This window comes from Pseudochaenichthys georgianus, chromosome 14 (assembly GCF_902827115.2).
Source record: "Pseudochaenichthys georgianus chromosome 14, fPseGeo1.2, whole genome shotgun sequence".
NCBI classification, from domain to species: Eukaryota; Metazoa; Chordata; class Actinopteri; order Perciformes; family Channichthyidae; genus Pseudochaenichthys; species Pseudochaenichthys georgianus.
Window position 1 is genome coordinate 24,246,848 of NC_047516.1, and position 18,445 is coordinate 24,265,292.

At 41.3% G+C, this 18,445-nt stretch overlaps 1 protein-coding gene and 1 long non-coding RNA gene across 5 annotated transcripts; one reads left to right on the forward strand and one right to left on the reverse strand.

Moving 5' to 3' along the window:
* Positions 1-281: 281 nt before the first annotated feature.
* On the reverse strand, positions 282-10,958 carry mks1 (MKS transition zone complex subunit 1). Of its 4 annotated transcripts, none has more exons than XM_034098695.2 (18): positions 10,611-10,958; positions 9,826-9,947; positions 9,325-9,377; positions 9,031-9,198; positions 8,533-8,630; positions 8,193-8,321; positions 7,458-7,562; positions 7,096-7,204; positions 6,903-6,959; positions 6,336-6,378; positions 6,180-6,242; positions 6,001-6,071; positions 5,856-5,943; positions 5,655-5,762; positions 4,618-4,751; positions 1,542-1,624; positions 1,275-1,372; positions 282-763 (listed from the first exon to the last, which is right to left on the reverse strand). In XM_034098695.2, the coding sequence occupies exons 1-18, from the start codon at positions 10,685-10,687 to the stop codon at positions 666-668; spliced, it is 1,704 nt and encodes a 567-aa protein (XP_033954586.1). In that variant the 5' UTR covers positions 10,688-10,958; the 3' UTR covers positions 282-665. The 4 variants fall into 4 exon arrangements, with proteins under 4 accessions (XP_033954586.1, XP_033954585.1, XP_033954589.1 ...); XM_034098694.2 differs by having other exon boundaries at positions 8,533-8,633; XM_034098698.2 differs by having other exon boundaries at positions 5,856-5,925; positions 10,611-10,957.
* A 234-nt stretch (positions 10,959-11,192) lies between these two features.
* LOC117458324 (uncharacterized) lies at positions 11,193-14,334 on the forward strand. Its single transcript, XR_004553427.1, has 4 exons — positions 11,193-11,356; positions 11,814-11,878; positions 12,815-13,210; positions 13,307-14,334. It is a non-coding gene; the product is annotated as an uncharacterized lncRNA (long non-coding RNA).
* Positions 14,335-18,445: the final 4,111 nt, after the last annotated feature.

Consider the following 18,445-nt stretch of genomic DNA (forward strand, 5'->3'; position numbering starts at 1 on the left):
ATAAAAGCGGATGATGATACACAACCAGTAATATTCACTTTTGTATTTGATTTTTTTAAAGTACTACTGATTGTGTGTTGACGATATTTATGTTTGTGTATGTAGATATTATACGGCTTTGACATGCATAATATACAAATACACAAACGTTGCTAAAATCACAAGGGAATGGATTATAGAAATCCAGTTAGTTATAGTTCATATACAAAAGTTTATTACACGGTAAACATCATTCTAACGTTTCAAAAAAAGAACCCTATGTACAATACATAGTAAAAATATATAATCCACATCTAAAAACATGTTTTATTTTCTGCTACACCACTTTAAATAAGCCATATTGTGTATAACTCCGAAAATAAGGGTATTAAGTTGAATCTGAGACACATGATGAAAATACAATGCTTGGGGATACCATACTCAGTAGGCATATTGGCTTACTCTTTGTTCATCATATAAATCCATAGTTACCTCAGTTCACCCCCAACAACATGTCAGCTGTCTTTACAAAGAATAAATAACAATAGGACTCGTTACAGTGCATCAGAGCCAGAGTGTGTATAATTTAAAATGGCAAATCATACTTGCTGGTAATGTTGCTATTATTCTACATAGCAGGTGTAAGCCATTTGACCGGAGTTATGGTCTATTTTGTTAAATCAATATCAGGATTCGACATGCGAATGGGAGGTGGTGTTGACGAGGTCTCTGGGAAGACCTTCTCTGGCATCTTGCATTTTTTTCCTGGCCCTCTGGAAGGCCTCTGTAAAAAAAAAAAAATACAAATAAACAATATGTAATGAATGGATAGGCTACACAGTTACAAATATATAAGACACAACCTCTTAAAGGTAGGGTAGGTAAGAATGGAGAAACCAGCTCGAGTAAGCTCGAATTTGAAAGTACACAACCGAAAAAAATCTGCCCCTTCCTTCAGACTTCCTTACAGAGCCCCTCCTCCAACACACACGAACGCGCACATGACCAATGAGGGCACGAGATAAGTTTGTGCCCCGATGGAAGGCTGACAGGCAGGTAGGCTATCCAGTTACTTTAGCCGGGCCAGCTCAGATGATTGGTCGTGCTTTTTACAGCGCCACGGCTTCCACAGATGACGTTTTGTTATGGATTTTTTGTCAAAGCACTTCAGATATTCATTGCTATCGGGATGTTAAGAGCATTCCATGGAATATAACAAGTGTTTCTGAAGTGAATTACATACCCCACCTTTAATCTCAGAATCTAAATAAATGATTCAGTGTAAAGGTCTTTACCCAGAATGGTGCAAACGGCTCCCTGCTGACTAAATCCTCCCAGCTGTTCCAAGACTTTCTGCCTCCTCTTCTTCATCACTGTGGCATCCACAAAGGCTCTGAAACAAAGACATCATGGAGACATTAAATCACACTCTGCAACTACTGTACTGAAAATAAAAATATTTAAAAGTGTTATAAATCATGTTTATTAAAATATTTCACAGAAAGTATTTTCATAGACAAATGCTGTGATTTGTAAATACCTTCACAATGGAGGTGTATTACCTGGCTTGCTGGAGGCAGTGCAGATTAAAGGTGACACTTCCTGTGGTTTCTGTGCAAAAGCCAAAGCGACTCAGCCTCTCTCCCTGCAAACACACATGGAATGAAAAAAATAATAATTCAGTGTCAGAATTAACCGCAGCATGAACATGGACATAAAATAAACACGGTTCGAAATATATAATCAGACAATGTGGCGTTGCAAATGTGTCTGGAGGGAAATCTATACAGAAACCCATCAGTGTGACAAAAACTGAACTCTACATGCTCACTTTAAGTGCTATTTAGAGACATTGACAAATAAATGATGCAGTGTTTTTAAAGGGCCCATGTCATGCTTTTCCGGTTATCACCCGTCCCCTTGTGTTATCAAGGTTTTTCTGCATGTAAACGGTATGCAGAGTCACAAACCCTCAAAGTACACCCTGTAGTAAAACTCTAACACAGAGAAGACCTGTCTGTGCTGCCTCAGAACGCCTCGTTGGAGATATCTCTTTTTCCATTTTTTGCTTCCTGGGTACAGTGACGTAACGACGACCCAAATGGACCCATTGGTCCAAATGGACCAATCCGGAGCCGTTAGGTTACGTCCACGGATTGGTCACACACACACACACACACACACACACACACACACACACACACACACACACACACACACACACACACACACACACACACACACACACACACACACACACACACACACACACACACACACACACACACACACACACACACACACACACACACACACACACACACACACACACACACACACACACACACACACACACACAATCTTTTCTCAGCTGCAGCTCCGGGGATTTCTCAGCCTGAGACGGCAGGCACACACAGACTCACAGCCAGGCCACGCGGGGGTGTGTGTGTGTGTGTGTGTGTGCTCGGGCTAGTTTCGCTGTGTCTCGCTATCTCGCAGACCTCACGCAGCAACCAGGAAACCACTAGTGATGGCGAGATGAAGCCTTATGAAGCTTTCCAGCCAATTGGTTTGCAAAAGGGTTCATCTCACGAGGCTTCATCATGGGCTTCATCTGAACACAAACCCCCTGCTGGTCAAAGTGTGTAAAACAGGCAGGTTGGACATCTCAACAGTGTGCTCTGCTCTCTCTCATACCGAGTTCCCATTGAGTAAAGCCTTAGAATAACTCTAAACAACGAACATAACATCATATGTTCATGTTAACAATATTGTTTTTATTCCAGTTGATTGTGATTGAAAAGCCTAAGGAGGCTGGTAAACATTGCAAAGAGGGATTTGTATTCCTTAAAAATATTCATAAACTTAACCATGTTGTAGCCTGAGAAAGGCTAAACCATATCAAAGAATACATTTATTAACTACATTATCTCATTTAGCTGTAGCTTTTATAAACAACAACAAAAACGTATTGACGAGTCGTTGAACCAGGGACCCTGCGGTCGTGAGTCAACTGCTTTCCAGCTGAGCTGCAGCACACACGCTAAAGCTCCCTGAAAACACTGGAAGATATTTATTGATGTTTTTATTCCTACATTTATTTATGCTTTTATCTATTTATACTTATGACATGTTCCGACCTCTATAAGTGAGGGTCTGAGCTCTCTTGATTCCACCGGGCCCGCAGGGTAAAGGAGGGGTAATATGGTTCTTATTATACATCCATGGGTATTATGAGCGTTGTGGTTCAACCGATCTGAATCGCTTCGTGAAGCAGTCACGTGGTATCGACAGGCAGCGAGGCTTCGTTTGTCATCGATGACGTCACTGGCCCAAAACGATACAAGCCTCGATACAAGCTTCACAAAAAGCTTCAGGGATTACTCCACACACGCTCCGAAGCCTCGGCGCAATACGTAACATCACTAGAAACCACACCAGTAAGCCAGCTCACACTGTTCGCTCCTCGCAGCAGCGAGCCCCGCAACGTCCCGCCAACACGGCACCCAGACCCACGCAGCATTCTCATCTGTTTGTCATTACTGGTGTCATTTTCTGGTTGCTAACGCCATTGCAACACATAATCACTGATGTTCCGCTGTAACGGCGGTGGACTCATCAGAACAGAGTGGGCGAGCTGACCAATCAGAGCACAGTGGGCTCATAGGGAGGGGGGGGGGGGCAGGAGCTCCAACAAGCCGTTTAGGACAGAGAGTGAATACACATACTATACAGAGATGCTGTGAGAAACCAATGTGAGTTTGGAAAATTGCACAATATAAATCTATTCTAGCAGTGGCGAACCGTCAGGGCCTATTCAGAGAATACCCTGGAACACTCAGATAAAACAAAAATCGATTTAATTATATAAATAACATGTAATAAAATGAATAAATGAGAATGGTATCTGTGTTGTTGATCTGTAATATCACAGTGTTACGTTGATTTGTTTGTCCTTCTCGGACCATGCACTTCGCATTTCAGTGGGTTTGTGTTAGAAAAGAAAGCAACCAATCAGATCTTGTTCTGGGTCTCTGGGTAGAATATCCTTCAACCAGGTATTCTACATCCTTGATCGAATGCCCTGGCCGTTGCACTGAATGAGAGCGTACGTTTGGACTGACAGTTTGATCAACCAATCATATATTGATTTGTAGCCAATGGGCGTGTTCTTTCAGAGTTCCCCTCGGTTCCAGGTGTTCTAGAAGGCACGCTAGTTAACTGGCTCGAGACAGAGGATCTAGATCGAATGCGACGAAGCAATTCATGCCGTTTTATTGTTTTAACGTTGAAATGACAAGTGCAACAGGTGAAGATGAAGTTGTTGCGGAATTGTTGTGAGTACACTTTTCAAGACGACAATTCGGTGAAAAGACGGACATTATAATGATGGCGGCGGGGGGTTGGTTTGTCTACAGAAGGTCCAGTTGTGATACACGGTTCACCACTGTATTCTAGTAGACCTCAACAATGGACTTATGATCAGTAGAAATGGCCATGACATGGGACCTTTAAGACACTTTGTGGTCCTTCTCTGGGATTTGTTTATTATTGTAGTAAAGCAAAGATGGGAATGAATTCTTGTTTTTATTATTCCTCATTGTGGTCTAGAGAGCTTGCACATAGTTCAGAGCCTACCTTGAAGGTCCCGGGTATTCTGACATAGCTGGGGTCTTCGAGTTCAGGAGATCCTCCGATGAAGAAGCGCCTCAGAGAAGAGGCTGTCCCCGTCTGAAGGGGTCTCCACGTATGGCACGTTATTGTATGTTTACCTGCAACACAGAAGTGTAAACATACACATAAGACCAGGGACTTTAAATGTTAATTGAATTCTATATTTTAAATCACAACAGATACATTTCACAGTTCTTTTATACATTTTTTGTCAGAGAATAAAGGTAGGGTAGGTAAGAATGGAGAAACCAGCTCGAGTGCGCTAGAATTTGAAAGTACACAACCGGAGCCCCTCCTCCAACACACACGAACGCGCACATGACCAATGAGGGCACGAGATAAGTTTGTGCACAGATGGGAGGCTGACAGGCAGGTAGGCCATCCAGTTACTTTAGCCGGGCCGGCTCAGATGATTGGTCGTGATTTTCACAGCGCCACGGCTTCCACAGATGAATTTTATTTATGTATTTATTGTCAAAGCATTTAATATAATCATTGCTATCGGGATGTTGAGAGCATTCCATGGAATATAACAAAAAGTGTTTCTGAAGGGAATTACCTACCTGTGAAGCTGACAATTGAGTGGCCCGAGCAAGCAAGGAGGCAGAACGTCCAAAAATACAACCCGGTGTGGGCATTTATTCAAATCATAAGCAGACCCTAAATACACATACTAATCAGCAATTCGACACAGGTGGGGGGGGGGAGGAGACAACACAGGGCACCAGGTGCACACAATCAACAGCCACAGACATGGGGGAAGGGGAACACTTTTAACATGAAACCAGGAAACAGAGACAGACAAACTTACATAAATTACATATATTCCCCTGCTTCCTGTGCAATGGTTATAGTGCTATATTACCCGTAACGGAGGCCGAGATCTATGGGCCCAGAGATCACCTAAACATTTGTTGGTTCAAACTTTCTTTTTGTTTTTTTTATGTTTGGAAATAAGACTAATTGATGAATAATTAAACTCTGCAGTGTACAAAGCATACCAGGCATGGCGGGAAAAAGCAGATAGCCGTAGCCTTCAGTTCTGTAGCGCTGCCAGGAGTCCAGAGAGAGGACCTTAAAGTAGATCACTGGCCACTGAAGAATTGGCTCTGAGATAAGGATAAAACCCAAGTATTAGTATCATTTGTTAAATGCATCATGGTATATAATAATACATGAAACACCCCATGGCTGATACTAACCCTCACTCTCTTTTTCACTCATGTAGAAAGCTTCAAAGCTGAAGGGGTAACTGAAGAAAGCTACATGTTCCTGTTGGCAGAGAGAATACTGAGGGTTTAACAAACATCAGACGCTGCTCACCTTTTGTTCCTACAGTATACACACCTTCCCTAATGTTTTGGCCCGGCAGGTCTGTGTTACCCCCGAGTGAGACTGAAAAGGCAGGCTGGACCAATCTTAAACAAACAAGAATAATACAAGTTCAAATGGTAAATGCATTTTAGTTTCAAATATTTTAAAGTATAACACTGTGTATAGTTTCGTATACTGTGTATGTGACTTACTGTTGGGCAGTTCCATGAAGAAGTGGATGTATAAATGATCATACTCAAAGCCTTTGGCTGAGACTGGGGAAAGAAAAGGAGAAACAGCTTTTAAATGCCACAGACGGGCATTACAGAAATATATACAGTAGTGATGAGCACTGTTTTCCTACTCACCTATCTCTCCATTCATCATGTAGCGCAGAATACCTAAAGGAGGCTAGGGGACAGAAATACGGTTAGTGCAAAAGCTTGTGCGGTTTTTATCTTACTAGTGTGTTGTATTGTTTTTACGTCATGGAGGAGAGTTATTCAGTCTGTGGCTTCTGATCTGGTTTCATCGTCTCGTGTTTTACATTTATTTCATGTCCTGTCTGTTTTTTATGTATGTATGTATACTATGTTTTATACAGTTGTTGATGTACAGCACTTTGTTCAACTCTGATGTTTTTAAATGTGCTATAGACATAAAGTGGTTTGGATTGGATTTTGTTTTAGGTCCAATGTTAATATTTGATCAATCAACCCAATCAAAAGGTCCCAAACATGCTATTTCCAGCTTCTGAAATGTGATGATTTCTTGCTTTATTTTTATTCATGACTGTGAACTGAATATTTTTGGGTGTTGATCAGAAAGAAAAACTATTTGAATATGTAACCTTGATTTCTGCTAGGCTAAAATGGGCGTTAAATCCAATTTTCTGATCAAATTCACCTCTAATAGTTATTTTCAAAATGACTTACCATTTCAAAGTCCTGTCCAACCAGGCTATTGAGGTATTCCTTATGCCGTACGTACAGCTAGAACCAAAGAAAAGGGATGTTTCCAGATCATAAAACGGGCTCATTTCAATCGTTAATCAGTAAAATGATCATGAACATTAAAAGCTGTATTCTGCTTTTGTCCTGGAGGGAAACATGAAGGAGATGAACTCACGTCTTTGTACATGTTCTGCTCCCTTTCCTTCTCCTCCGGGTGCATCGCTGTGCACACATTCTCCACATTAAGACGCCAAACTTCTCTCTTCTCCCCTACTGTTACAATCCTGCACATCAACACCCACACATCAGACACGTTTTGGTTCAATTTGTCGCAAAATCATGCATCTCTTTATACTTAAAATCCACATACTTTTTCTATTACAATCCAGCCAATATCTGTCAAGAATTGGGCCAGAGTGGCAGACGTTTAAAGTGGTTTAGAGTACATAGTGCAGCTTCAACTGACAATTCTAAACATTTTGATATGATATCCGTCAATACCGGAGACACAAACACTCTGTCATGCTGTGAACTTACCTGTAAGGCTCTTTGCTTTTGTTGAAGTCAGGTTTTACAATGACGGTTCCACTGCCGTCTGTTTTTATGGTTAACAGCAGATATTCATTCTCTTTCTGGCCCAGCCTGAGGATGCAAATACATACAGAGAGAGAAACCGCTGAGACAGGTAGAAATCAATTGATGCTTTCTAACCTGTACGGGTCAGAATCAGAATACTTTATTTATTCATGGGGGATCTTTTTTCCACAGTTAAACAATTTTAGAATTAATTAAATAAATTACAAATATGTATATAAACATGAGAATTAAAAATCAAAAGGTTAAATTAAACGATTAAATTAACACAATTAACTTAAATGAAGATATTTAAACAAATAGTCAAAAAGATAATAAAATGGAATAAAAACCTTTTCATAAAAAATCTAAATGTGCACATTGTACTACAAGATATGTATATTACAATAATAGATTTATTTTGTAAGCACTTTTACAGGTGCTCAAAGTGGCTTTACAGAGACAGTGAAAAGAAAAGAAGAACAAATAAATATAGTTGAAGTCAAATTAAAATCAAGCAATACAACAACAACCACACATTAACAGCCAGATTGAAGAGATTGATACATATAGACATTAACAAGATTGTATTCAGGTTAATACTGATCAAGAGTCTGCTTTGATGTGTCCGTTACGACCGTGCTTTAAGTCAATATCTCCACATGGAACAATAAGGACTGAACAGAGATGGGGTCTCACCTTCCAGGGGGGGCCAGGTCTGCCATGATGTGCATGGTCTGCATGGCATTATTCACCACATGACTGTTCTTTACAAACTCCTCTGTGGGCTCCCAGGTGACGATCTTTGACTTAGGGATACTAGAATCTCTGCCAAATGAGCCAGACATGGCAGTTTAAGACATGAAACATCACAAATTATGTCTTTTGAATGCACTTCCTGTGAGCTGAACTACAAGGGGTTTACAAACTAGTTACAAGAGGAGACGCTAATGACATGCATTTTTGATATTTCAAAAAGAATACAGACTTCCCAATGGAAGATAGGCCATTTAAATAAATTAAGTGATGCTTCACTTACAAGGTTCGTCTTTCTTGCCTCCTGTTTCTCACGCTGGCCATCCTCTCAGCCAGGAATGTGGGGCCAGATTTGGTTGTTGTCAATAAGTCAGTAGGGTACTGCTTTCAGGATAAAAAACAACCACCTACTTATTACAGTTTTACAGATGAACAGAAAAAAAATCTTCTGGTTCTGGTGAATCTGGTTTATGTTTAATCACCAAGTACCACAACAACTTAGCACACAAGGCAGTGCCATTGACAGAAAGAGCATTCTAAAGTGTGAACATGGCACTAAGCATGTCTGCTGTCAAGAAAGGGGGACATACACCTACGTGCTTTCAATCTTAATCTAGTGTTACTGTGCATTATCATACATTTTATAACAATACATTAATTTGAAGGTAAGATAGCACCAAAGATTCTGCTCCATTCTTATCTAATATGTAAATGGTAATATAACACTGTAAGGTGCATTATTGGACAATGGCATAGACACTGTAGAATACACGGTTCTTACTAGTTGTTGGATAGGAAGACAGCTGGTGAAGCGATCGTGGTCAGTGTATGTGAAAATCCTGTGATTGTGCCGGCCCTTGGCCTTGTTCAGGGCCCGGATCTCTGTGAGGTACTGACGGTCCAGAGGGGTCTGACACGCCGACTCGTTCTGAAACAGCTCCATCTCATACTGGGACCACAGACAGAGAGGCATGGGTAGGAGAACAACAACACATTTACCATAAACACTTGATATTTAAGTTGTGTTATTTTGTAATCACTCATTATAATTTGCTGCGGATACTTTAAGTGCTACCTGACTGAAGAGTTTCTCCTGCCAGCCCACCACCAGCTCCTCGTCATTATCACCTAGTGACAGAGTGGAAGAAATCCAAGTTATTAAAATAAACTTTGATGTAAAACAATGAAATAAATATACACGTGAAAATAAAAGTTATACACTATGTCTGTTACATTTCTGTATGCTTTCTAATGTATGATGGTATATACTTTACTTATTGTGCACTGTAACTAACCCTAACCCAACAAACAAACAACAGTACACTTAATGTCCAACAGCAGTCCAAATAAGAATGTGCCGATCCAAGTTTTTAGTCCTAATATTTATAGATTACCGATCCAATACTGGTGTTTAATTAATAAACGGTATGCCTGATTGCGGAGGTAACTGGAATTATTCATTTTAAGTGTAAAATAACTTCATGAAATGTCACAAATAAACACACAGATACTGTCCATCCTGAACATCGATTTCACCACCAATCAGTCTTTTGCCCAGCAGTAAGAATGAGTATACCTTTCTGGCCTTGTGGTGTGAGGGTTTCCAGCTCTATGGCTCCTCCATCTTGCTGGGACAGCACATGCTGCTGGAGGTGCTGAGAGAAGGCTGCTGTGGAGGTCACCCTCTCTATACGCACCCTAAAGAGGGGAAATAAATGAATACTGTCCAGTTAAAATGCGTACTTAAGCTGAACCACTCACCTCAGGCAGAGATCAACAGCTCAGATATCCGGGGCCTCCTTTCATCTCTGTTTTGGATCACACCTTATCATTAACCTGTTTATTTTTCTATGACGCTCACAGGTTTGTATTTTTGAAATTAACCTTCCTGCTTACCAGTTATATATCTAACGCTTTTTGTTTAAGTACCTTTATTTTAATGTATTTTCTTGATATTTTGTTTTATTCGCACTACTTATGCACAATGAGATGTCTTAGGAGAGTTTGTAAAATATCGACTCCCGCAGCAAGAAACATTTTAGTTGCACTACACCACCAATGGTTGGGCTCCAAAGTAAAATTCATGGCATCATAATAAGAAAAATAAAGTCGTTGTTTACTTCTGCTCTTAAATGTGCAGAAATTAGTGGTGTAGATTATCATCGCGACAGAACATGTCTAAATGTCCTTCTGATCATACATATAACATGTAGTAAGGAAGGAGACCAGCGTTAAAGGAACCACACGATAATCTAAATACATAATACGCTCGACAAGAGTGTGATCAGTCCGAGAGGTTTTCCATTGCTTGAACAACATGTTGTAGCTTGGCTAATGTTAAGGTTATCAGGAGCTACTCACCTTATTTTCAAGTTTTTAACAGCATCCCGGGACCTATACACAGCTTCTCCTGTATCTGTGTTCCAACTATCTGCCATCAAGATAGTATTCAATATCGCTAGTAAACATTCGGAAAACGCTTTTTCGTGTTAGCTAAACTAGCACTTGGCGTTAGCTACAGTTAGCCAACAGGTACTTTTTTCGTGTTTGTAATAACTTGCAATATATACAGTATCTGTGTACAGCGTATGAAACTAAAAGCGTCAGAAATGGCAGATAAATAAGGGTTGATTTGTAAGTAACAGCTACTACGAAGAAGCTAACAAGCTAAAAGGCAACCACACACTACTGCGAATGGATTGTAATCGTTGCCATAGATACAGGTTAGGTAGTTCTTCTTCTTGTTTAGATGTTTTGGCAGTTTGCACACGTCAGCATTACCGCCGACTACCGAGCTGGAGTATAAATCAGTACATTGACAGAAAAGAGAAAATAACTCAAGTAAAAGCAACACAATAACCTAGAAAATAAATACTACAAGTTTAACTGTGGGGCTGACATATAAACATAAATAAAATGCTAAATGAACTACGGATGTAATATTTTTTTGCCAAAAGCGGGCGCTGTGTAGACCCCGTTTCCAGGGACAACAGAGACGGAGGAGCAGCACCAACAGCAAAAATATAAGAGATTACATTAACGACAACATTCGAGTGATATCCAATATCACGCAACCTACGTCTAACATCCCGTCAAATGTATCAAACGTAAGTGGGGCTTATTTTTCTATGACTAACTCATTAGTACTTTTTTTTTGTTTTTGTTAGTAGTTTTGACGTCTTACACTCTGTGTATTGTTAGCTAAGGTCATGTAACTTACTGTTAGCTAACGTCTTTACAATATCAATGTCAGCTTAAACAGCAGCTAATTTATTACTTTTTACTTACGTCAGAGTTGATCCAAAAATGTGTGCGTTTAAAAATCACATATTAACTACCGTTTAGTTCATACATTTTCATCGTGAATTTTTTGCAGCAGTACAATTTACTACTGTGCATTTTAAATGGGTAAATATTACAGTATTCTGTCTCTTTTCTAATAAACTCCAGTTACAAAACTAATAGAGAATTATTATCGTTATATCTGTCCATACATTTTAGCTATTTTCTTTTATGCATTTGTGATTATTTTATGGGTAAATATGTCATCCATCTGCTCTATAGTGCTTAAAAACAGCTGCTATGGCACCAGTAAGCACATCTTATGCTGGAAAACATTCAATGTCAAGGTAAGACGTGGTTTTTTCCATTTATTTTGTCGTATTCCAATAATCCAACATATAAAGAACATTGGTTTCACCTGTGGCATTTCATTCTGGTGCAGTAATCACACCACCACCTGGTTCAGCTGGTGCCCAAAACCACCTTTAAAAATTGCTTTGCTTAAATAATTAAACCAAAAGTAATTACAATACAACAATTATTAATTCCACATTAACACAAACAGCTAGAAAATAAATGTTGAATTACTAAATTACACAAGGAAAGGCACCTTTATTTATATAGCCCCTTTCAACACAAGGCAATTCAAAGTGCTTTTCAAAAATGAAAGAGATTAAAAAAAAGGCATTTAAAAACGGTCATTAAAAAGCAAAGATAATAAAATAAACATTAAGAAAAAATACTTGAATAAAAGTTACAGTGCAGTCTAAGATATGAATAGTTCAATTAAAAGCAGCGGCAAAAAGAAAAGTCTTCAGCCTGGATTTAAAAGTAGTCAGAGTTGCAGCAGACCTGCAGGTTTCTGGGAGTTTGTTCCAGATATTTGGAGCATAGTAACTGAACGCTGCTTCTCCATGTTTAGTTCTGACTCTGGGGACAGAAAGTTGCTCTCTAAAAATGCCGACCACGAGAGCCGATCGCATGACGTAAAATACATGACACTTGTCTCTATGCGCGGCAAAACAAGCTCGCCAAAATGGCTTCACCAGTCTGGCTGTATTTTAAGGTGTCCGAGAATGACAATAAAATAGCGGTATGCAACGTGTGTGAGGCAGAAATCCTGCAGCTCCGCCAGGGACTCACTAACCCTAACCAAAATTGTCCATCAGAGCATCCCTAGAAGTAATACATCTGCCTGCCTGTCCACCTTCCTCTCCGTCGGTTCATGTAATATAAAAGTTGTGACCAAAACATTACAAATCATTGTGTTTTTCTGTGTGCAGGATGAAGAAGACTAACTTTTCCCAGGAAAGATAAGGATGTCTCTCAGGAAGGGTCCATCTGGCCACCTGCGACAGGAGTCACAGGATCCTTCAGAGGAGGGAATGAGAATCAAAAAAAAAAAAATCCTTCCCTTCAGGACAAGTCTGCCCCTCAGAAACATGAGCATGTGAGGACAAATGCTCTCACTGAGGTCCTTCAGAGGGGAGGGCAAGTGTCCGACCGACTCGAGGTGATGGGAGTATTTATTAGTTTCATTCCTTGAGAATGATGTCTGCTACACCAGTAACCTGATGGAAAAGGTGGGAGAGGAGGAGAGAGGTGGGACCTTCAACCATCAAAGGCCACGCAAGGACAGCCTGCTGTGGAAGAACAGGGAGACGCTGTCCTCGATGAAGGTATTGATATCTATTAAACTGTTTAATCATGGCAGTCATATAATTAAGGCTTTATTACATTTTCACTTGTTGTGTATGTACTATGGTGTTTTACAGATCTGCCTTTTCCAGCGCCTCCTGTCCCTTTGGTCGCAGCACACAAGCCTGCAGCCTGTTGCGGGCTAGTCAGGATGTTGCCCACTGGAACTGCTCCCACCAGCAGAAAATATGGATGAAGACTGAGTTGGAAACATTGGATCTGTGGCCAGGTCCCACAACACATCCCCAGAAAAGGTTTTAGAGACACAGCAGCTGTGGCATAGTTTGACCTCAGGTAGCCAAACTATCAGTGTGCCTGTCATAACTCTGCCACCTGCCGTATTCAACCCTCCAGCTGTGGCTCCCAGAAAGGAGGACTCACTGAGCAGGGCTTCAGTGGAGAAGATTGTGACAGACGTCCTGGCAAAGCAATAGCAGCCGCAGCAATAACATCAACAGACTCAGAAAAAGACGCTGATGAGAAACTGTTTAGCCTGCGGTCAGCTTAAATCCCGATATCTTGGGGATGGCTCTTCAGTTCTTTTTTTTTAACCAGTCAAAAACGGTCAAATACTTTTACTGCTCCACCAAGGTCTTTAAGACCTATGCTAAATAAGGCCTCAAAGACACCAGGATGTCTTTTGAGAACTTTGCTGCAACAAGCAAGAGCTTGAGGCTGCCAGACAGAGGGGGGCAGAGTGGAGAAAGGTTGCAGAGGAGAGAGGAAGGCAGCTGTGCAGCTGCCAACAGGCCGTCTCTGCAGGTTTTGTCACCAACCACTGAAGCAGGGTCCCAACAGCCCTCATACCCATGCATCCTTCCCAGGGGTTCCAGGGAAGTATATCTACTGCCCCTCCAGAGTCTTCTCATTATATAATGCACAGGGCATGGAGAAGGAATTGACGTGGCGGGAGTTCCAGCAGTCGGACTTCTATGATGCTGAAAGGGACAGATGGATTGCAGACAAAAGGAAGACCTAACCTACCCTCACATGCACAGAGGCACGCGCCACTTCCTGGGTCTACTTTCAGTGTTTTTTTATATATGTGTAGTTCTATTTTTAATATTTCCTATATTTGATGTTTCAGCTGTTTTTGAATAAATGATCTTGAATGCATCACTGTGACTGTCTTTACTTGATAGAGGAAGTAATAGTGATAGAAAATGAAACAATGAAGCACACTCATGTGCTCAATGTAAACATCTGTACAAAGATATTTAAAAAAATATTAATTAAAGTAAAAATACAAAAGAATGATATTACTAATATTATGATATCACTATTTGTTATTATTGCTATAATATATTAAGATTAAAATAACCATTATAAGAAGCAGCAAGGAAAGAATAATTCATTTCTAACTCCAAATATCAGTTTCGTTTCAACTCTAACTTTAAACGTTTGAAAAGATAAATGTAGTGTTTGTGTATAATGAGCAACATTTTGAAACAGAATGTGGGGACTTTTGTTTGGGTCAGGTGGGATTCGAACCATCGTTCTTTTGAAGAGGCTTCTGGCCAATAGAAAGTCTTCTATGGGTATACACGGCTCACCGGCGCTGGAAGGCCAAGAGTAATCATTGGGACCAGCAGCCAGTAATATATTCTAGCCTCGCAACTCCCCTGCAAGGCTTGAAAGAAGTACTGGCAAGACGTCGAGCCCCAGTGTCTGGAGAAGCTACCAAAGCGCTTCAGCAAGACTGCAGGCCTTCCTGACACTCAAAAAGGTGGTCTGCAAATCTGTCCTGGATGAGATGAGGCGCAGCGGCAGATCACCAGAGGACATCTCCAAGGTGCTCCATCTTAAATATGAGAGAGCTCTTCCTGCTGTGTGTACAGAACGTCAGGGATGTTAAGGCAGGAGTCCACTGCCAGGAAACCATCACTGGGTACCTCAGAAAGGCAGATACTCCGGCTCCATTTGGTGGAAACGCAGAGGCTCATGGCTGTTTGGCCTGCGGTCAGCCTAAATCCCGATATCTTGGGGATGGCTCTTCAGTTCTTTTTTTTACCAGTCAAAAACGGTCAAATACTTTTACTGCTCCACCAAGGTCTTGAACACCTATACTAAAGAAGGCCTCAAAGACACCAGGATGTCTTTTGAGAACTTTGCTGCAACTCTGTTTTTTGAGCGAGAGCTGGAGGCTGCCAGACAGAGGGGGGCAGAGTGGAGAAAGGTTGCAGAGGAGAGAGGAAGGCAGCTGTGCAGCTGCCAACAGGCCGTCTCTGCAGGTTTTGTCACCAACCACTGAAGCAGGGTCCCAACAGCCCTCATACCCATGCATCCTTCCCAGGGGTTCCAGGGAAGTATATCTACTGCCCCTCCAGTCTTCTCATTATATAATGCACAGGGCATGGAGAAGGAGTTGACGTGGCGGGAGTTCCAGCAGTCGGACTTCTATGATGCTGAAAGGGACAGATGGATTGCAGACAAAAGGAAGACCTAACCTACCCTCACATGCACAGAGGGACGCGCCACTTCCTGGGTCTACTTTCAGTGTTTTTTATATATGTGTAGTTCTATTTTTAATATTTCCTATATTTGATGTTTCAGCTGTTTTTGAATAAATGATCTTGAATGCATCACTGTGGCTGTCTTTACTTGATAGAGGAAGTAATAGTGATAGAAAATGAAACAATGAAGCACACTCATGTGCTCAATGTAAACATCTGTACAAACATATTAAAAAAAATATTAATTAAAGTAAAAATACAAAAGAATGATATTACTAATATTATGTTATTATTGCTATAATATATTAAGATTAAAATAACCATTATAAGAAGCAGCAAGGAAAGAATAATTCATTTCTAACTCCAAATATCAGTTTCGTTTAAACTCTAACTTTAAACGTTTGAAAAGATAATGTAGTGTTTGTGTATAATGAGCAACATTTTGAAACAGAATGTGGGGACTTTTGTTTGGGTCAGGTGGGATTCGAACCATCGTTCTTTTGAAGAGGCTTCTGGCCAATAGAAAGTCTTCTATGGGTATACACGGCTCACCGGCGCTGGAAGGCCAAGAGTAATCATTGGGACCAGCAGCCAGTAATATATTCTAGCCTCGCAACTCCCCTGCAAGGCTTGAAAGAAGTACTGGCAAGACGTCGAGCCCCAGTGTCTGGAGAAGCTACCAAAGCGCTTCAGCAAGACTGCAGGCCTTCCTGACACTCAAAAAGGTGGTCTGCAAATCTGTCCTGGATGAGATGAGGCGCAGCGGCAGATCACCAGAGGACATCTCCAAGGTGCTCCATCTTAAATATGAGAGAGCTCTTCCTGCTGTGTGTACAGAACGTCAGGGATGTTAAGGCAGGAGTCCACTGCCAGGAAACCATCACTGGGTACCTCAGAAAGGCAGATACTCCGGCTCCATTTGGTGGAAACGCAGAGGCTCATGGCTGGTGTGGAGCAGTGTTTCCCGCCAGACCAGGGCTGAGAGGGCGTCCACCCCGAGAGTGGGGCAGAAACGCTGGTGTGGAGCATCTAATTCTTCCCACTACCTGCCTGGTCCAGGTGGAGGAGCTCCTCACTCTGCTGCTTCAGGGGATCTTTGGACAGGCCCTGAGGTCAGATCACACACGTAGAGGGGCTAGGAAGGTTGTGCTGTCATCCGGCACCATGTCTTCCTATGCCATCATGAACGAGAACTGGAGGATCCGGAGCTGGGTGACGTGCTCTTTTGTTACCAAAAACCTAGTGGTGGCTTCAACTCCCAGCCTTTGAAGTTACAATCCAGATACTTCTTTTGTTCTTCAGAGATGCTGAGTGTAGACATTGCCTGCTGTACTGCATCACTGTGACCTTTTCTCCGCCTGTGGGCAAACACAGAACATGTTTGAGTTAGTAAAGTTTAACATCCTCAAACCTTTCAATACTGGAGCTGTGCGATCCACGGGCTAATTTCTGAAGATTCATTCTAGGGTTTTACAATCACTAGAAACTCATTGCAATTTGGTCCATATTGTGCATAATTCTAAATAAACCTGATTGTACATTTAGTAATTTATTTAAAATGTGAATTGCAAAATCTTTGTTTATGAAAAAAAACTGCATTAAATCTGATAGTGATTCTGATCTTCACTGCAATATGGTTAAATGACATCACATGTTTTACCTCGACCAAACCAATTATATGTAATATCAATTAATACATTTTGGTCACTTTGTACTCTGAACAACAATGTTATTTATGTATAAATACTAACGCAATTTTTTTTTTACCGCCACTAATTATTTTAACGCGATTAACGCATGTGTATTTTTTTTCCTCAGCCGCCCCGTAGTTTCAGAGTGCATCAAGTTTAAAATACCATCTACAAGCTGATGCTGACAGCCCCGCTCCTGCCGCCCGCTTGTGGCAGACCACACTTCCACGCTCACCGACTGGCTATTGGGAGGACCGGGAGGGTGTGTGTATGTGTGGCCCGAGAGAGAGAGAGACCTTACGTGCATTGTCGTTGTTAGCATCTGGTGCTAGTTAGCTGCGCTAACGGATATAAGGAGCTGTTTAAATGAAAACAGAGGAGCGACATTTCGCCACAAATGCGCCGAGCACTTGACTTTATGCAGGTAGCCACACACACACACACAGTATTATTGAATGAGAGAGGTTCCAGGTTGTTGTGTTTAATATTCATGAGAATATTTGTCATTGTTCAAATGATAATAAACATTAGCATAAAGCATATTTGTCCACTCATATGTTGATAAGAGTATTAAAAACTTGAAAAATATTCCTCTAAGGTACATTTAGAACAGATCAAAAATGTGCGATTAACTATGGACAATCATGCGATTAATCGCGATGAAATATTTTAATCGACTGACAGCCCTAATAAATACATCAGTGAGTAACTTTAAATCATTAAGAGCAGTCAACAGCCAAAAAAAAGAAGATTTGGCCGATTATGGAGTCAGATTTTCTAGCGCGCAAAACAAGCTACTCACGAGTGGGAAATGTGCTTTTACACGCGCATGAAATGACCCCCGCGCGCAGATTAAACCCCCGCGAGAGGCTATGCGCTCGCTCGCGAGAGGCTATGCGCTCGCTCGCGAGAGGCTATGCGCTCGCTCGCGAGAGAGACAGCCCTCTTGCTCGCTCGCGGGAGTGTCAGCCTCACTCGCTCGCGGGAGTGTCAGCCTCACTTGCTCGCGGGAGTGTCAGCCTCACTTGCTCGCGGGAGTGTCAGCCTCACTTGCTCGCGGAGTCTGTCTACG

Coding starts and splice junctions, on each gene's coding strand:
- mks1 (XM_034098694.2), bottom strand. CDS start 10,687: ATGGCAGATAGTTGGAACACAGATACAGGAGAAGCTGTGTATAGGTCC. Junction 9,199..9,324: donor AGGAGAAACTCTTCAGTCAG/GTAGCACTTAAA, acceptor CTGTGGTCCCAG/TATGAGATGGAGCTGTTTCA. Junction 7,205..7,457: donor AAAAGCAAAGAGCCTTACAG/GTAAGTTCACAG, acceptor GTTGATGTGCAG/GATTGTAACAGTAGGGGAGA.